A 19,384-nucleotide genomic window follows, 5' to 3' on the forward strand; every position below is an offset into this window, starting at 1 on the left:
ATCACAGTGAGTGAGTGCGAGTCGGAGCGAGCCGTGGACTCTTTATATACATCTCTATGCACTCCCACTCGCTTCTTCCTTTGGGCATCCCTCCACACACACAAACAGCTCCGCTCCCCCCTCCTACGTTCTCAGCAATGACACACTTCCGCAGCTTCCATACCGGTGCACCGGAATCATCTCCCAGAAAGTGTTGGCATGGGAACCGGACGGCGAGGGAAGAGGCAGAGAAGGAGAAGGCAACACATTTGCATGGACTGTGAAGATGACGAATAATGGCACAAACCACTTGAGGGAGTTATATGAGCTGATCAGTAACAGTGTGTGTGTATGAGGCATTTGTATTACACATAAGACTTTGTGTAGATTTTGGGGTTTGATGGTATCAGACAGAGATACACATAAGGAGATTTACAGATACTTTTACATGCGATGTCTGACTCCAAACTCCCATATTTCCTCTTGTTAGGAAATAAAAACCTGAACTGTTCTCTTATCAGGCCTTTCAATGATTTCAGCATAACGGCTAATACGTGTTCCCTTCCAGGCTCTAAATCTTGCAGCCATGTGATTTAAAACGCAGGTGACAAGAAAGGTGAAACCGAGCAAACGAAGACAGGAGACGGATGACTGAAGTTATTCCAATTTATTGAGAACAAAATGCAATTCAGTTTTCCAGGTGTTCTGGTTTTCTCCGCTTTCGCCACAAAACAACAGGCGCGGCAGGTATTAGGAATACGTCTCATGCTGAATCCTTGAGAAAAGCACTTAGGACATAAGTCGGTCCCCTGCTGCTGCTGCACCTAAACAGTACAAGATGCCCGCGGGGACCAATGCAGTATAAATTAAATCTGAGCCAAGACGAATCAATGGAACAGGACTACTCCTCTATGAACACACAAACTCCACATACGTGTGGCTTTGAAAACAAGAAAAAGACAAAGAAATGTTCACTTGCTCATTGGTTGGTCTCGTCTGTACATTTGGTCTGGTTTAATATTTTAGTAAATCCAACAATAAAAGGTGAAAAGATCCACCCATTAACATCGATGTGGCACACTCATACCGGGATCAACTGGATTTTGGAACTTTAAGGACCTCAGATTACAAAATCGTGCCAAACAATGACAGCGGTTTTAAAGAAGGAAATCTATTTAGTTTGTAATCAAAACGCACATTTTCATATTCCAGCAAAACGTCTCCGTCTGTGCTGGTCATTCATCTGCAGAGCCTCCTCCTCCTAAATGTTCCACAGATGAAATGTGGTTTGGTGAAATTAAACATGCGGACCCGTCAACGCCCCGTCACCGCCGTCGAGAAAAAGTTAAGACGAAAAAAGCAAACAAGAGACCTTCAATGATTTTGGTGCTCAAGAAGAAACTTCTGAAATAAAAAAAGGAAGCTATTAATGTCACAAAAACACCCATTTCCGCCTTTTAAATCTAATTAAATATTGTTCAAGTGCTGCAGAAAGTGTTAACAGTAAGTAAATACCACCTCCAGTGTTCTACTGAACAGCTTTAAGCGAGTCAACAGAGATGAAAGACGACCCACATACACAGAGGCCTCCACCCTCACGTCCAAATGATCTGCACCTCTCCCCTCACCATCTAGGCTTCATTTTTAAAATCACGTTTCGCAGACAGACGGGTGGTTTGGGGAATTCTTTTTAGTTTCCACATTAGCGTTCCCTTCGTTAAAGCCGATCACTCCGATGAGGAGCGCCACTTTGTTAGGTATTTTTCACAGAACCGCTCGGATTTAACACACGTGACGGCTGCCGTCGCGTCGCCGATGACTGGGAGTTATCGGGAGGGGAGGGAGACCGAGGCGTTGCCCAGAAACTGTCACATTTTCTCTTTCTACGGTCCCACCAAGGCGGCAAGTCGGGGCGAGTCGTTAACACAGCTGGTCCCCTCCGTCCCCGGCCGCCAAGCAGATCCGTCTAACCCTGCTTCTGCTTCTTAAGGTAGCGAGCTCGCTGAGACAAACCCACCCCCATCACATGGCTGTTGAGGATCCTGGCAGGGAGCAGAGCAGTAGTCACCCAGCCCTGTGGAGGGAAATAACATGGTCAGCTGGTGGCATTTACAAACAACAGATTAACATTCATTATTCATTTCCGAACCACAGAAGCAACCATTGTGGCAAGAGAATGAAAATGCAGCTAATTGTGTTGTTTTAATGCCGATGGTGGTATTCGTTGGCACAGGCCTCTCCGGTAGCATCTCACAGAGAAATTTAATTTAATTTTGGTGAACTTATCTTTCTGGACAAATTCAACAAATACGCAATTATTTTTTCATATATTGCGCATTAGTAGGCAGTAGAAAAAAAAAAAGAAGCAATAAAATCTTTTCTGCTTTAGCCGTAATGAAGGTTAACTCGGCTTTAACTCAAACAGTACGGCAGTTCTTCCTTCTAAAGAAACCTTGGGTTTTTAATCTTCTTCAGTAAGTAGCAGCTTTATTGAAGCATCATAAATGGTTCTTTCATTGACTTACCATATTTACTTAATCACCAATACAGATTTCCTCTTAATTGCATTATTTAAATTTCTCACACTGATTTACTTTAAAGCTGGAATGTGTTATTTTTTTCTAAATTGATATATAATTAAATCCATATAATGAATTATGGACATGGTTGAGAGGGGTGATACACTCGTTGGAGCGCGCTTCACTTCCATATCCATTTAGTTTTATTACCGGCGGCGACAGTGCGGAGCTCGTGTGGTTTTGACCTTGTGGCGCTGTGTGTGTGGTTCATGGCACGATGTGGTGCTGGAGCTACTGCAGGAGTGCTGTTCAGTACTTTGTGCCAGGTGTTTGTATTTCACTTCGTCTGTCTGTGGACCCATTTTGACAGCAACAGTGTCACAACCGTGTAAGATGCTGCCACGAAACTTTACAGGCGTGGAGTTGATTATTATGATTATTATTTAGGTTTCCAGATTGCAGCAGTCTAAATTACATCCTGGTGAATTGCAGATTATAACTGGGGAAGGCAGAGCTGTACTGCACAAGTGAAGAGAGAGGGATTATCAGATAATCAGAGCAGACGCTACAAGCTTGTGGTTTAGCTAAATATAAAGGCCGGTGACAGAGTTTACCTCATCGGCAACCAAACGCACCGAATCAACAGAGGCTTGCTTATGTCGAACGATTTATTGACCCCATGCGCACCGTAACGATCGGTGCCGTTATTTATGTGCATATCAAGAAACGTGATCATTGATATGCAGGTCACACACAGTGAAGACTATGAAGAAATGAAGACGCCTGAACTAACCGAACTCAACTTGTGTTTCTGTCTCACTTCTGATGCTCGTGTCTCCGCAGAGTAATCTCAATATCAGGATGCACACAGTACTAGACGGTAGTAGAGGAGCATCCCACTGCATCATTTCAGAGGATGTTTACCTCGTGATAGATGCTTTTTAGCAACCGTTGACACATTAAGTCAGTGAGTGGAGATGAGCAGGTAGGAAGCTCTTTATGTGTAAAGTGAACTTGGAGCCACTTCCCTCCTGTTGCCATGACAGACCTCGACTATTACTCTGTTACTGTCGAGCAGTCGTGTTAAAATGAAACATTTGACAGCCATTCAGATTGTCAGATTTCAAGTGCTCATGCTCATTATAGAGAGAGGGATTGCAATGTGGACTGCAATGTGCGGAGGAAGATCTGGCGGCTTGCTTTGTGTGAAATTCAAAAGGAAGCCCGAAGTGACGATCTGGGAGAAGGAAAGTACACGGCGTGTCTTTATATCAGACTCTTTGTTTTGTGTTCCTAGCATTACATACCAAGACTTACCAAAATGGCATGGGGCAGGTAGCCATTGGTCTGGGTCTGCAGCCCCACGGTGTTGAGCTCGGCTGAAACGTACCGCTCGGGACTGGGCTTGTCCAGCGTGGGCCGCCGGATTTTACTCAGCTTGGTTGCGACAAAAAATGGTAGAACACTCTGGTGGGCGGGGGAGGAAAAGACACAGAAATGAACAATGTGTCTAGTTTCATATCTTGGTTATGTGTTTTTCTGAAGCCTTAAGGATGTTCCTACAAATTGCATTTCTAACCATCATTATGAAGCAGCAGACTTCATTAAAAGGCCCGTGTACTCACAGCAGAAGAACGAAGGTTGGTTCATTTACCTGGATGATGATGCCTTTGTTTTTGTATTCAGCTTGCAGTCCTCGAGAAAAGAAGTCCACAAATGCCTACATTGAATAAAGGCAGGTCGTTAAGGCCAAAACTACAGTTCCAGTAAAAGAAGAAAAAAAAAAAAGAAAAAACGTTTGATTTCTATTCCCAAAAGAACAAGAACACTTCGAGTACAAAATCTGCAGTCCTAAAGCGAGCTAAGAGGAAATATGTGCACAAAGAGTTCAAGTACAATGGGCTTTCGCAATGTTAACGGCAGGTGTAATGAACTGAGACGATCGTTAAATTGGGCATTAAAATGAAGATTCATCCTTGATGGATTTTGGATGCACTTTTTAAACTTGCATTGCTGACACCTGAGTTTAGAAGATAGAAAATGACCCGGTGTTAAGACGCCAGCAAATTAATCAGTTAAAGTGTGTGTGTTTTTTAGGCTAACAAAACACACACGAGACAGCCATATGCTCCTGTAAACATTTTTAATTGGTACACTACCTCGGGACCCGAGTTAGTCACCCACTTTATTATTTTTGCAACAATTAAAACAGCAAATATGAAAAAGGACGATCCCTAACTTCATCCAAATAAATGCTGAACTAACATCCATCATCTTCAGTGGTGTTAGGTAGTTATGGCGGGCCCCAGTGCGCACACACCATCAGACTCAGACACACACCATCACACACACACACACACCATCACACACACACACACACACCATCACACACACACACGCTGGATTTTACAGTAGAATAAGGTATTTAGACTATTGTATTGGGGAGAGAGGTCTAAGAGAAATCTACCCGGACTCCCCCCCGTTATTGAATCGTCTTTGACATTAGACAACATCAACATCGCCCAGCAATCATCCGCGCATATCTGTATATGATGAAAATGCCAAAGAAAATAAGAAATTATTCATTTATAGGTTATGTAGAATAAGCATCACTTTGTTATAGATTGCTGCTGACTTTAATTGAAAACCATGACGGAGATGGGTTTGCCTTTTTCAGGGTTTATTACGTTAAATTCGACTGAATTCTTCTTTGTTGGAGGGCCTGCTATTTCTGCCGCAGTATCGGCACGAGGTAGCGGACTTGCTCTGGCTGAAGGGAAGGCTGGAGCACATTCATTTCTCCTCCATTGTTGTTCAGAACTTGCAGCCTACATGCAGGATCTAAAGGTTGGTCTTTGAGGGTACTTGTCCCCGCCCCCTCCTTCACTGCGATTGGACGGCTGGGTAAACGAGTGACACGTGTGACAGTGAAACATTGAACGCGTTTCAGCTCTCGGTGACCAGAAAAAAAAAAAAGAAAAAAATGTGCAGCGCTCCCATTGCAAAGAGTTCAAAAAGGAAAGGAACGTGAGCGTAGCAGTTGCTTGTAATCGAATGCTGTTGGCTCGTCAATAATGCAGGCGTTGCAACTGCCCCAGTCGATTCGTTTAACCTCAATGTGTATTATGAGACGGAACGATGCACCACATGAGAACAAAGACGGATTTGTCCTCACGGACCACAGTATATTGTGTAGTGTAAACCGTTTATGATGCACGTCAGCTAAAAGGTCATAAACCGTGTACTGCAATTACCTTGGAGGCGGAGTAGACGGTGAGCAGAGGAACAGGGTACATCCCGCTGGCAGACGAGATGTTGAGGATGGCCCCCTTCTTCCTGGAAACGGGAATATAAGCAGAAGCTCATTTATACTGACAGGAAACGCAAAGCGCGAGAGAAGGGGGGGGGGGGGGGGGGGGGGGCAACAACCACTGAAAACCAATCCCAGTAGAGGACACGGCACTTTGTGTGCTTGCAAGCTGGAAACTGCTCTCGTCGTACATCAAAGCAGAGCAGGTAGATATTGATAAGATCAAAAGGACCGGTTAGATCCATATTCAAACATTTGGCTTTCATACAATATTGAATCTAAACTAGAGGCAGATGATGTTTGGAGGAATAAAATCATTTCGTATGTGTAATGACGGCAGAGCAAGCAAAGGTTTCACTCAGCCACAACAAAACTGATCAGAAAATTGTATAAATCAGCTGTAATGCAGATATATATATATATAAAGATTTATACGTTCCATCACATCACAATAACTTAAAGGCAGAGTATACAGTATGTATTCTCTATCGTACTATCCGATAGTCAAATATAGTTTTCATGCACGCATATTTCAGTGAATATTTGATATTACATGTAAAAATAAGTGAGTTTTAAAAAGGTGTTGGTATATATATATATATATTTTTTAATCTCTGGACAGAGCAGGGCTAACGGTTTCCCCCTTTTCCAGTCTTTGTGCTAAGCTAAGCTAAGCCTCCAGCTTCATCTTTAACAAACAGATATGAGAGCAGTATCAATTTTCTCACCTTTCTCTTGGCACAAAATAAATAAGCATATTTCCCAAAACTCCTTTACAACAGTTATGCAGTGCATTACATACAACTGTTCATGTTTAAAATGAGGAATGATTTAAACAACACAACCCTATAAAACGATGACATAATAAGACGACATCATTTTCAACTCAAAGCACTATGTGCACCTTTGTGCTTGTGTTAATTATTAAAGATTCACAGACATCAGTAATGCCTCAACAGATCAATTAGTGCTAATATCAGACAAACTTACCTCTCAACCATTCGAGGTAATACGAGACGTGTCATCTGCAGAAACAACAGAGAGCGAGAGAGAGAGAGGGGGGGGGGGGGGTGACAAGTGTGAGAGCATAGACAGACAACAACAAAAAAGTTAATTAGCGTGTGCGTGTGTGTGTGGGTGGTGGAGAAGTGTGTGGAGGTGTGTGTGGGTTGCGTGTGGAGAGGTGGTCGAGGAGGGAAGAGAAACAAAGAGGAAATGATAATGATAGCAGAGGGAGCCGTTTGAAGAAATATTGAATGACATAAATTAAGCGTAAAGAGAGTGGGTGGACTTTTAGCTGTTGCTCTGGGAACATGGAGAAGAGACCTACTACGCTTTATGTCCTCCTGCTGCTGCTTATGTGTGTCTTTATTATTGCTATCATCTGTGGGACTACCTGTCAGCGGATCTCAAGCCACCTCAGCCACTTAATTACTCGAAGGCAACACAGACGTCACAGCGAGACGTTCGACAAACAGGGAGCCCGCGTTGTGCCGACTGAAGCACTTACTTAATGATCCCCGCTAGCTATCTCCACGTTAACTATACCAGAGTATTTCAGCACATTTTCACACCCTTCAAACTTAGCCACTTTCAATTATCTTGAACTTTTCAAGGAAAGAAAGTGTCGTGCCACATAGACACGAGGCTGTATGTGCCTCTAGTAAATTTGATTTCCTCTTAGACAGCCTTTTTAAAGTAATAACACTCACCTGGCACACCGACGTGATGTTAATGTTGACCATGGTGTCAATGAACTGAAACAAGGAGATCAGGAGCATTACTACAACTTGGGGTGAGGCTGCGTTTGTGCATCATTTTTCGGAAATATAAACAATTCTGTTCAAGAATCAACTGCAGGTGTTAAAGATGGTGTAAATGATTTTACATCCTGGTACCAAACACACAGAGAGACTTCTCTCACATGTGATCTTTCTAATTATGTATTTTTACGGTCTCATACTTCAACAGTTTTACAACAAAATTAGACTTTTTTTTAACGTGTAAAATGATCTTTTAAATTGACAAACACCATATGTCTAATTCATGGCAGAATTCTAACGGATTCAGAATTTTCCTCTCTTGTGCTACAGCTACACTTCACTTCTGCACGTCCTGTATTTTTGACCCTTCTGGCCTCTTTTCAGCAGCAGGCTCGCTTCAGGTAAGCAACGTCGTGCAACTACAATAAGTCAGCACGTTTCCAGTCATACCAGATAAAATAAAAGTACAATATTGAATCAGTTTATTCAACAAAAGGCAGAAAACTGATGTGAGCATATAAAGCATGCTGGAGCTAGATTTGACCCAAATAAGATGTGCTTAAAAGACATTATGGGATGTACTTAATCCCCGCTTCTATTCCTTTCAATCTAGTAAAATGTTTTCCAGACATTTCATCCGTCGATATAATAATTGATACCTTCACGGCGGATAGCTTTGACTTACCGTGTCGAGATTGGGGACGTTGAGGAAGAACTCGGGGTAAGAATATGATGTTCCAACATTGTTCACTGTTAACAAGAGGAAACAAGAACAGTGACATTGAATGTCAAACCGATGGATGAGAAGGAAAGGGCCATTTCTGTGATGTGGAGTTCAGCGTGTTATTCCTCTTTCCAATCTTAGGAGGGCAGCAAAGGGCTGAAGAATTAACCTTTCTGATTACATTCAACATTTCACTGCATCCCTGATGTCTGCAGGTCTGATTCAGATTGAATGTGTAATCTCCTACGACCGTCTAATTCACTTCTATGAACAGTGAGACGAGCGAGTCTTACCCAATACTCCGATCTCCAGTCCCGCAAGTCCATCTTCAATCCTAGAGTAGATATCTACAGAGCTGAAGTCTGCTGCGATCGTTTTGGTCTCCACGCCGCATTTGCTCGCTGAAAGCACGAAACACGTCAATTTTGCACATGTGTAAAGCAAAGAAAGACCGCAAACATCAGCGCTCACTTGCATAGAGCGCTTATGAATGACCACATCGCTGGCAAACAGTCACTTTGGAAAAGGGAAGACCAGAGGAGAGGAGAGAGAGGGGGAAGAAGAAAAAAATTAAACCCTGAAATAATCCTTCATCAACGAGGATATCCCTCCCTGAAGAGGCAGCTTTCATTTAATTGGACAGATTCACTTTCAGCTCCAGCAGGAGGCTTTACTGCCTCACAGCAAAGGAGCATAACAGTCCCGCTGAATCTCCACTCAATGAGAGGATCGCTCGTGAAAAAACACGCAATTCAATGCAATATCATTTCATCGGAGTCATTTAGCCCCGTCGGACCGTCGCACAGTGCAACATGGATGCAACATTTGGGGTTGAGGATGAATGAGGCTGAGTGGCAGCATGGATCAGTGAGACTGAACGCCACTCCAGCAGCTGTCATACCGAACACATGCACTACATTAGTCATGTGTCTCCCGACCAAAAGTCCTGTTGATTTCCCTCCACTGTGAGATGTGGGATTAGTTAGACTTATGGATTAAATGGAGTAATATTGAGCTACATATTGTATTTCAACGTGATGAATATACGCTACGCGTCAAAAAAAAAATAAACACCCATCCTCACTCTCGATTGATTCTGGCAGCATTTTTTTGTCTGCATTTACACCGCATGTTTAACAAACTAATGAATTAAGTTACTATTCATAGAACTCACAGATCGCCTTGGACACGTCATCCAGCTTCTCCTGAGAGCGGCTGATCAGCACGATGGAGAAGCCTCTGCGGGCGAGCTGCAAACAGGAAATAAACATGTCAACAAAGGCGACACACGTGTGCAATTCACAGTGGAAGTGGCATTAAACAAAAGGTGTGTGTGTGTGTGGAACATCAAATCATTCATAAAGGAGAGTTCAGTCACTGTATTCGTAGTTCTGTAAACTTGTTCCGTATTTGATTTGCACCTGTAGTTTCTATTCAAAATGTCAAACGGGTTTCTTGAAGATTTAGGCTTCTGCCTGTAGACTGCAGGTTTGTGCATTCACCTCCACTTCAAGCCTAATTCTACGAGAAGCACGGCGAATAGCCGCGCACGAGCATCCGTCTGCCCGGTGACGTCACAAAAGGAGGTCGCCGGTGAGGGAGAGAGGGTTGGTCTTCAGGTTTTGACCAATCAGTGACGACCCCCGTCAATCGGTCACCAAAACAAAATGCATCACGTGCAAAACCTTTATTTGAAAGTAACCGTTTAGAAACAGGTTTTCATGTAGGGCTGTCCTAGTCAGGTACTAAATGATTAAAGGGGACATATAATGCTCATTTTCAGGTACAAACTTGTATTTTTGGGTTTCTACTAGAACATGTTTACATGCTTTAATGTTTTAAAAAACTTTTCTCATACGGGTCACATAAATATATCTGTATTCCTCCTCTGTCTGGAACGCTCCGTTTTATCGCCTGTCTCTTTAAGCCGCCACTCCCAAAAAAAACAAGTCTGCTCCGATTGGCTTGCGAGAAAAATATGGCGTACTTTTGTAAAGGTGTTTCTCAGGCTGTGGTTAGAGCGGTGTATGTTAATGAGCCAGCATGTGACAGAGGAAAGGGAGACAAATCTGACGGAGTTGTCGTATTTCACAGTTTTTGTGTGTCGATAGCTGCTCCGGACACCCAAATGTATGTGCACAAAATGCACAAACTTGAGAAGAATAGTTTACAGAATCCTAAATATTCAGCCTCACGTAAGAAAACCTGCAAGAAATGAACCCGAATATACAAACCTTCAAAACAGACAAATTGACAGCGACAAAACTGCATTTAAACACACCCACTCCTATGTTTTCGAGCACAACTTTAGGAAGTATTTAATATTCCGTATGTGTTTGACAGAAACAGAGAAACTCCGCCCCTGTGGGTGAGGTAAGGAGGAATCTTACCTCCTCAGCATAAGCTTTCCCAATCCCATCTGTGGCTCCTGTCACAACTAAAATGGAGAAGAAGGACAGACAGAGACGGAGTTAGCAGGACAAATGATGTAATGTTCTGAATCAAAACTAAAAACGCAGACGTCAATAAGGCAACATGTGCTTCTCCATGTTCACTGGAGGATTCCCGCTACAAGAACAAGCTATAGATTCTTAACATGAACATAAAACTGTCCGGCTCGTTATTACGCTTTCTTTAAATACGTTTATACTTCTACAGTCGCCAAAGTACGTGGACACCCAAACATCACACCAGTAAGTGATTGTTGGACACCTCATCAAACCAACGGGCATTAATCTGCTGCTGAAACTGCCTCCATGTAAGAACAGACAAAGAGCGCCACCCACAGGAACTTCAGCGCCACAGGAATCCAATGATTCAAAGACGCCAGTTATGGACTGTTCGACTGACCAAGTGATCCCTGGAAAGTGCAGCGCAAGGACAAAAAGAAAAACACAGAATGACTTTGGAGGGTGAAGGGCTAAACGTCGGTGTGGATAGATGAGTATACACGGAGAGCAGCCGAGGTGAATAAGAAGGACAAACAGAGGGGAGAGGGGGGGGGGGGGGGGGGGGGGGGGCGAGGTCCTCTCCAGCAAACGGATGCCCTGGAATTGACTGGCACAAACAGCGGCGGCGGCCTATTCTTAGCAATCCCCATCTTTCAGAAGGAGCTGTTCATCACACCGCTGGCTAAATAACAGGAAGTGGACGAGAGGAGGAGAGCGAGGACGTGACCCCGTTTAACCTGTAAAGCTCTACTTAAAGATATTCTTCTTCTCTGTGTGTCAACTTGCGTGTTCTTCTTCTTCGTCTTTGCGTTTTTAAGTGTCAACAAGTAATTATTAATAGTATTCTGTACTAATTGTGTTTTCCTGCATTGTGGTGTGGACCTACTTGTGAAGTGCACTTCAGATGGGAATATTGGTGGTTCGGTTCAAACCACATCAGGCTGCTTGGGTGCACTGAGCAGCGGGGGCCTCTAGGGGCCTCTAGCGGGGCTCTCAGACTCTATGCTCATTAAATACTACACACGAGGAGCACCGACATAAGTGCAGTATTCAAAACAAACTTCGTCTCAGGAAATAAAGAGAAAGACACGATAGAAAGAATCATTGTAGAACTCAGTGGCAGAAGTAGAGACAGCAAACTGCACAATGTGCATCCTAAATATTTTTTTGAATATTTGTTGCATTAGTGATGTATATATAAATATTGCAGTCAGTTCTGGAACCAGACACCGCTGCTCGTGTGTCGGTGCGTTTATTAGAGAATATTCTGTCAACGATGAATTGAGGGCGGACGTGATGACGATTGAGATTCAAATTCTGTATCAAATTAAACACAAACCATAAAGAATTTTATTGGTAATAAAATCTTTCATGACTGCATAGTACAAGGTGGCTGAAATGGCAACCGTGGTTTTAGTTTGGCCAATCAGAAGCTGACGCCTTTAAGAGTTAGTGGGGTCTGCTGCCGGGCACATAAAATCTATGGACTTATTGTTTCACACTAAAGCTTCGTTCATTTAGTTTTCATATGCTGGGACAAAGATCATCTTCTACGGAGGCCAGAATAACACTAGCACTTGGTGTTTTTAGTCTCACTTGTTATAATATATAAACTGCGGATGAAACAACTTTTTGCCGCCTTAACTCTGGCTATCTGCCAACACAGAGCACCAAACAGCCTTGATAAACAGCCTTGATAACAAACCTGGCATATTGTTTATTTATGCATATTGCTTTCATGAGATGTTTGTGCTTTTGCCGCAAACGTCCAATACAAATATCCCCACAGAGAGCTTTGTTCTTCTGAGGACACTCTTAATTCCTTCCCTTACTCATCTGTGGATCTACCCTTCGCCGTGCCCGTGTCCCCTTTCCGTGTGATCTTCCTCAGTACAGATGATGCCGAGGTGCTGAGCATCCTCTGGGGCTGCGGCAGAGCCAAGCGCGCGCGGGGGGGGGGGGGGGGGGGGGGGAATGACAAACACGAAACACGGGGGATCCTGGGGGCAACTAAAAATAGCACAGAGGAGAAGGGGGGGGCGATGTCGGGTCTGCAGGCACGATGATGAGGGAAACATGGGCCGGGGTTATTTTTAGATGCATCAGAATGAGCTGTTTTGCAGTCGGAACAGAAAACAAAACAAAAAAAAAAGAAAAAAAGCTTTTACAGCAGAGTGCATGTTCCCTTCAGTCAAATAAAACCAGGTATATTTCAAGAAGCGCCGTCTTCTGCTGAATGTCGGTTAGACTGGCTAGCTGCTCTAATGACGGCGCTGCTGCTGCGTGCCACCGTTTTTGGGGGCGTTGGGTTTGATAGCCGGTAACATTCCATTGTTGAAAATAATTGAAGGACTGGGAATAAATCGTCTCTTTCTGCGCCCAAAATAAAAGCCAGAGTCCTGCCCTACTTCCAGACTCGCTTTCTCTTTCCGCTGGAGGAGGGGGGGGGGGGGGGGGGGGGGAGGGGGGGCTTTCATGCAGAAATAATTGGTGGAGGACATGTTTAGTTAATTCTACCAATGACTACAATTAGGGATGTTTAGGGGATATTTTGTGACACCGACAGGCTTTTGTTCATTAAGCAATTTGAGTTTTAATACACACTTTAAATGAAGGAACCTGGCGCTAAACCTACACGAGGTTTGCACTAATGCACATGTTAGAAGATTTAAAACGGACTTTACATTTAAATCAGACAGCATGCGGACATATGACGTCGTTATAAAAGCGCTGAGATGATTGTGAGCAATAGAGACTTGGCTGTAACTTTCTTTTTAGATACTAAAAATAATTAAAGCATTGTCTCAGATAGCAAGACGCCATTCATTCATTCATTCATTCATTCATTCATTCATTAGGATAGCATTACAATGGTGCCCTGTTATACTGCCACAGACTCTCACAGACACACTCAGGAAAGTGAGACGTGAGTAGCAGTGAACCAGAGTCCCGAGGACCCGGACTCTCATTCATGAATGGCTCGGGTCCTCTTACGTAATCAGGCCATCCTCTAAATCAAGTCCACTTCAGCGAGACAAACTTTGTGAATGAGAGCAGCCGACGGGCTGCTTTGCCTCGTTGGATATTCTTAATCATTGCGCATGTGGAGCCTGATCCAAAAATAATTACCCCCCCAAAAAAAAAAATAAAAAACCCGTCTGACGCGTTTCCATTTTTAGCTGCACACTAAAAAAAAGATCAAAGGCAACTTTCGGCACGCATCCTCAAAACATTTGGGTTTGTCTGGCAGACTGATGAGCACACAGCTGAAAATACTGTATTATTATATAGTAATATAATAAAAATGATTGATTTAGGATTGTGAAATATGATCTACAGATGCATGAAAGATTTAACCAGAATCAGACATCTGTCATCTTGTGATTTCCACTGACCGTGAAGGATGCAATGTAAAATAACTGCATCTAAAAAAATACTACTTCTTTCCAAATCGTTGTTGAGAAAAAGGTCTACTACCTGCGGCGCTTTGGTCATATTGTGCCGTGAACCTTGAACAGCAGACAAACATTAAAGCAATCCCCAGCGGTTCAAACTTCAAGGTTCAGCCGGTGAGCGAGGGACAGATGGAGAGCATTCTGTCTGATTTGATAATCCCCTCGAGCCGTAATCCCGTGACGAGATGTACTGCAGTGGACACCGGGTGACAAAAGGCTGATCATTCGCTGCCCATTCTTTTATTACCACGGATTGAGACTGACAAAGAAGTACAACAGATATCAGTAGACTGGAAACTTCACAATCACCAGTGCGGGTCATGAAACTTATTAAACTTATTATGCAATCTGTGCAGGTTGTTCGTGTCACGTTGACGTCATTAAAGGAAATGCGTCTGCTTGCATCCATTGCATTAACAGCTCTACAATGAAGTTTACCAAATGTATATAGAGTTTATGGATATCTGTCACTTCAACTATACATCTATATCTGAGGTCATAGGTGTAGCTGGTGTTGCACCAGACTGGACTACATGCTAATTTTCATTTTGAATAATAGAAACTCCTCTCTCTTTAATGCAGTTATGAAACTATTTCTCTCAAATTGAAGTTTTATCAAACATAGAAATATTCCGTGAAGTAATTTTTCTCTTGCAGAACAAAGTCACCATACATGTAGTCAGCCTACAGGAACGTTGACAACAGTATTCATGATATACATATTAAAAGCAGGAGGTGTTTGCTGGACGCAGCTCCTCTGGCAGGTTGGTCAAAGGCTTCATTGCTCAACAGCCTGTTATCTTTAGCTGATAATCTAAAAAAAAAAGGTCCAAACATGTGTTGGGTGCGTTAAACATTTTAAATGTATTTAATACAAAGATGCTGTTTGCTGCGAAAGGATTAAAACACAAGAACAAAGTATTGTTGCCAAATTCAGCTGGAGTCAGAGACGCAACCCTCACGTTCATCCAGAAGAGGTCAGTGAACAGTGCTGACAAAGACTCACGTGCAGCAGCTACAAGAAAATTATTTGGGCTTTTGTTTTTTCAAAATAAAATGTAATGAATTCAAATAGATAACGTACTACAGCATACACGTTTTCTTTAAGGACCATTCATGTTTACAGAAAGAATGGTTAATTAATACAACAATGCAGACGTATTGTCATCATTAATATTACTTTAGAGACTTTATTTTCTTTAAATTCAAGTTGACGCTCATCTACAGAGGAACCACCAGGGCACCAAACAATGTCATTCCTGTCCTTAACCAACACGCAATGTAATATGAATAGGCCCAATTAAAATGAACAGGACTTCAATAGCAAGTTTGGCCGAGATATGATATGTTGTTATCTTTAATTGTAACACTACCCTCTTTGTTTGCAAATACTGCAACAACAAAAAAGATATATATATATATATATATTTATTTATTTATATCATGAACCATCTCAACGTTAGACAGTAACATTTGCTATTATGCACACAGTTTCTCACCTGCCCATTTCCCCAGCTTGGTGGGTGACACGAGCCGTCCATTGCCCAGCACCCACACCCTGATCCCGGTCAGAAGCCGGTACAAGGAGCACACGGACAGCCAGGCCGCGGTCAGAGCACCGAGCCAGAGCAGCGGCGTCTCCACGGTCCGTAACACTGCTTCCCCGCTGGACCACATACCTCAAACCACACGCGCCTCTGTCTCTGTATGATCTGATAACTGTAACGTCTGGACTTGTAACAGCTGTGTTACTAGAAAAATGTAAGAAACGCTCAAAGTGCAAATGCGTGTGACGAAAAAAAGGGATCAGGACGTTACTTCCGCGTTGGTCGCTTCCGTTATCAGCGCTTGGCTGTCTGTGATTGGTCCGTTTTCTTCTTCTTTTATTGGTTTAGAAGGCAAACTGCAAAATAATCTGAGCTTTACTACCACCTGGTGTTTTACCTCAGACCTCCCTGTCACAGGTCCCGTATTTTATAAATACAAATATATTTTATTTTATTAAAAGGTATGTGATATGTAATTTTCGGAGCGGTTATATTATGTTATGCCTTTTTTAATTACTTTTATCTTCAAGCTTCTTATTTAATAGGCCTGGCTCTGTTTTACTTGTAATAAAAACAATTTAAAAAAAAAGACTCAATGATTCAGTTTCACCCGAATGTTTTACAGTGAGGTTTGACTCTATTTTTTAGTATGTTGAAAACTTTGATTAAAAATGCAACAATAAAAATTGAACATGAAAATCCCACCTGTTCATGATTATAGAATTATGTAAGTGTAAATCTTTTTTCTTCTTTACCTAAAATCCAGTGCCCTGTCCGGTTGTTAATATGTTTGAGGGTGCATGAAAGCTGGCAGATTATATTGCAACAAGCATTGTTGCTATGTTTTATTGTTTTTTACGGAAATACTCTAGGAATACTGATATGTGGTTTAAAAATTTGCAGTATTCATGAATATACTGACAGTACTGTGAGAAATCCATTGACACAATAAATTCATGATATGTATTGTACTGCTTATTCCCCCTGACAATTTTAAATATTTTTTAAAGTGTATTTTAACAAAGTGGCCCAAATGTGGGTCTAAATAGTAAAACAGTCTCATGAAGGATTTTGAATCAGATATTTTGTTTATTTGATTTTACAGTTTTCCCCAAAAACACGTATGATACTTTGGCTTGAATCTGTTTCTTTCCCTTGTCTTTCAATGTCTTTTTACTTTAGAGAAGTTACAAGACTTCATTGAATCTAACTTAGTATACAGACACAGACACACACACACACACACAGACACACACACACACAGACACACACACACACACACACACACACACACACACACACACACAGGGAGCACACAACTCAGCCAAGTGGAGCAGACAGCAGTGGTCCATAATGTGAGAGTGAGCGTTACATAAGAGCATTGCATCTAAAAATAGAAATGCAGCAATGGTAAACAGGAGTCTAAACTGCTGGCTGTAAGCTTTCAAAGGAACCTGAATGAAATTTAGATTAAAGCGCCATCTCGGACATAAATGGACCAGCTGCCGGTCACAACCATGAGAGGCTGCAGGCGAGTACAGTGGGCCCCGATGTCCACGTGTGAGTCGGTGGGAGTGAGGCGGATGGAGAACTAAAAACTGTTGCATTGATAAAATGATGAAGCGAGAACTTGACCCGTGGCTTCGACAAAACATGTGAAAAGAAGCAGTCGGCTAATATGTATATGTATTAAAAGTATATGGACATCTTTTAATCACACGACATGGTGCACTACGGGCAGAAATTCAGCACCACGTGTGGATGGACAGCTCCTCATCGTTACATCATTGTTTTTATTTGGTATTTTTTGAGAATGGAACTTGGATACAAGTCTGTCGGAAAACGCACACATACAGGAAGAACGCCACATTCATGGAACAATTAACAAATAATATCGTTAATATAAACTCTGTTCTTTGTGGATTTTACAGGATAATACACGTCGTTCTGTATCTTCTCTACGTCTGCAGATTCAGAGTCACAAGCTTTTATTAATGTTTATTTCCATGTGTTGTTTTACAGCACAACGTCACAAAAGCACCCACTGGTTACAAGTTACTAAAACTACACATGCAAAGATCAATAAAGAGACATGATGGAGGGTTTAACACTGCTTTTATTATAACACTGCTGAATATAAATGGTTAAAAGCATTATTAATATTGTAACAAAACACACACACAGTTAACAGCTTACAATTAAATCCATTAATAATCAGAGCAAATGAGGTTAATATACCTTTAAACACATGAACTCATTCTTGGGATATGCTTAAAAAAAAAAACTATTTTATTTAAGTTTTGTATCCAGTCCAAAAAAATGTGAAAAAATAAGACAGAATGATGTTAAATTCATTTTCACAAACAGGGGAAGAAAGTACACATGAGGAGAGAACATTAAAGTGTAACACACACACACACACACACACACATTCCTACGTGATTACTATGTGAAGACCGACCACAAATCAATCATTTAGAGGAAAAAGGAGGAGTTGAGCGTTATGGCATATTTAGAGGGGTTCCACATTTGGAGCCTGAACAGTTAACGTGCATCTGATTGTTTCCCAGTTCACAACAGTTTAAATATTTCCTTGACCCACAGAGAGTGAGACGAAACTGTTGCAGATTGTTTTACTTCGTCCGCGTCAAGTCTTCCTCTGCTCGGTGTTACTGCTTTCTATATACGATGCCCGATGATTCTAACGTGTCCGCCTCATCTAAATGCAGGAGCAGGATGTGTGCGCGTGGCTCGTGAGTGCTCGGTGATGTTTGCACATCAGTGTAAGATCTCAACAAACTCATCAGAAATATACTTCATAGCCGTGAACGCTTGCACATGGAGGACACTTGCATGATATCTAATTTCAGACTGTGTTCTACAAATAAGTGTGAAGGCTTTTCTATTGCTCCTTCTCACACACACACACACACGCCTGCAAAGGTAACACTATAACATGGATGCACGTTAACCTTATACACATCTTGCTCTGTGTCTTGCCTTTCAAATAAAAAGATTTCAATGTGTTCAATGTCAGAGTTAAATCGTGATAGTATTGTCACAGAAGATAAAAGTGAATAAAAGGAGAAAGTTAAAGACAAAATAAGAGAGGGCATATCCTAATACATTTAGAAATGTCCGTGTGGCACATTACAAGCTGTGGGGTTCTTTCACACTCATAAAAAGAAAACGCAAAAACAAATTGAAAACCCTAAAATCACCTTTTGATTTACAGGACGAGGACGACTACGTTTGGAATGACACCTAAAATGATGTGAGTCTGTAAAAAGAAAAACACACACACACACACACACACACACACACACACACACACACATCTTTACACTGTGTGCACAGTTATATCATTTAATAATAGTATTTCTCTAATCGTTTTGGTCGAACACTTTTTACAGAATTTTTTTCTGTGGTTCTAAACTGTTACATCTCATAATCTCACTATTTTATTTTATTTTATTTTTTTTAACCAAAGCTACCGTCCTCACACTTTTCAAAACTGAGACTGAGTCTTCCGACCAGTGAGTTTATTCTGAGTCGTTGTTATTACTTCTCCTTTAAGCAGGTGAGCTGATAAAAGAAACAAATGGCCCCCTTTAGCCAGAGCTCCTGTATTAAGTGA

General features: G+C 41.9%; 1 protein-coding gene across 2 annotated transcripts; it reads right to left on the reverse strand.

Annotated features, from left to right (window-relative positions):
* Positions 1 to 631: 631 nt before the first annotated feature.
* Positions 632 to 16,041, reverse strand: hsd17b12b (hydroxysteroid (17-beta) dehydrogenase 12b). 2 transcript variants are annotated; one of them, XM_076078658.1, is made up of 11 exons: positions 15,700 to 16,041; positions 10,686 to 10,732; positions 9,470 to 9,545; positions 8,589 to 8,696; positions 8,257 to 8,321; positions 7,521 to 7,565; positions 6,799 to 6,833; positions 5,753 to 5,834; positions 4,153 to 4,218; positions 3,816 to 3,965; positions 632 to 2,053 (listed from the first exon to the last, which is right to left on the reverse strand). In XM_076078658.1, exons 1-11 carry the CDS (start codon positions 15,875 to 15,877, stop codon positions 1,946 to 1,948), a joined length of 960 nt encoding a protein of 319 aa, XP_075934773.1. In that variant the 5' UTR covers positions 15,878 to 16,041; the 3' UTR covers positions 632 to 1,945. The 2 variants fall into 2 exon arrangements, with proteins under 2 accessions (XP_075934773.1, XP_075934774.1); XM_076078659.1 differs by having other exon boundaries at positions 3,806 to 3,965.
* Between the last annotated feature and the right edge of the window lie 3,343 nt (positions 16,042 to 19,384).

This window comes from Anarhichas minor, unplaced genomic scaffold (assembly GCF_050575085.1).
Source record: "Anarhichas minor isolate MPS153535 unplaced genomic scaffold, ASM5057508v1 ptg000067l, whole genome shotgun sequence".
NCBI classification, from domain to species: Eukaryota; Metazoa; Chordata; class Actinopteri; order Perciformes; family Anarhichadidae; genus Anarhichas; species Anarhichas minor.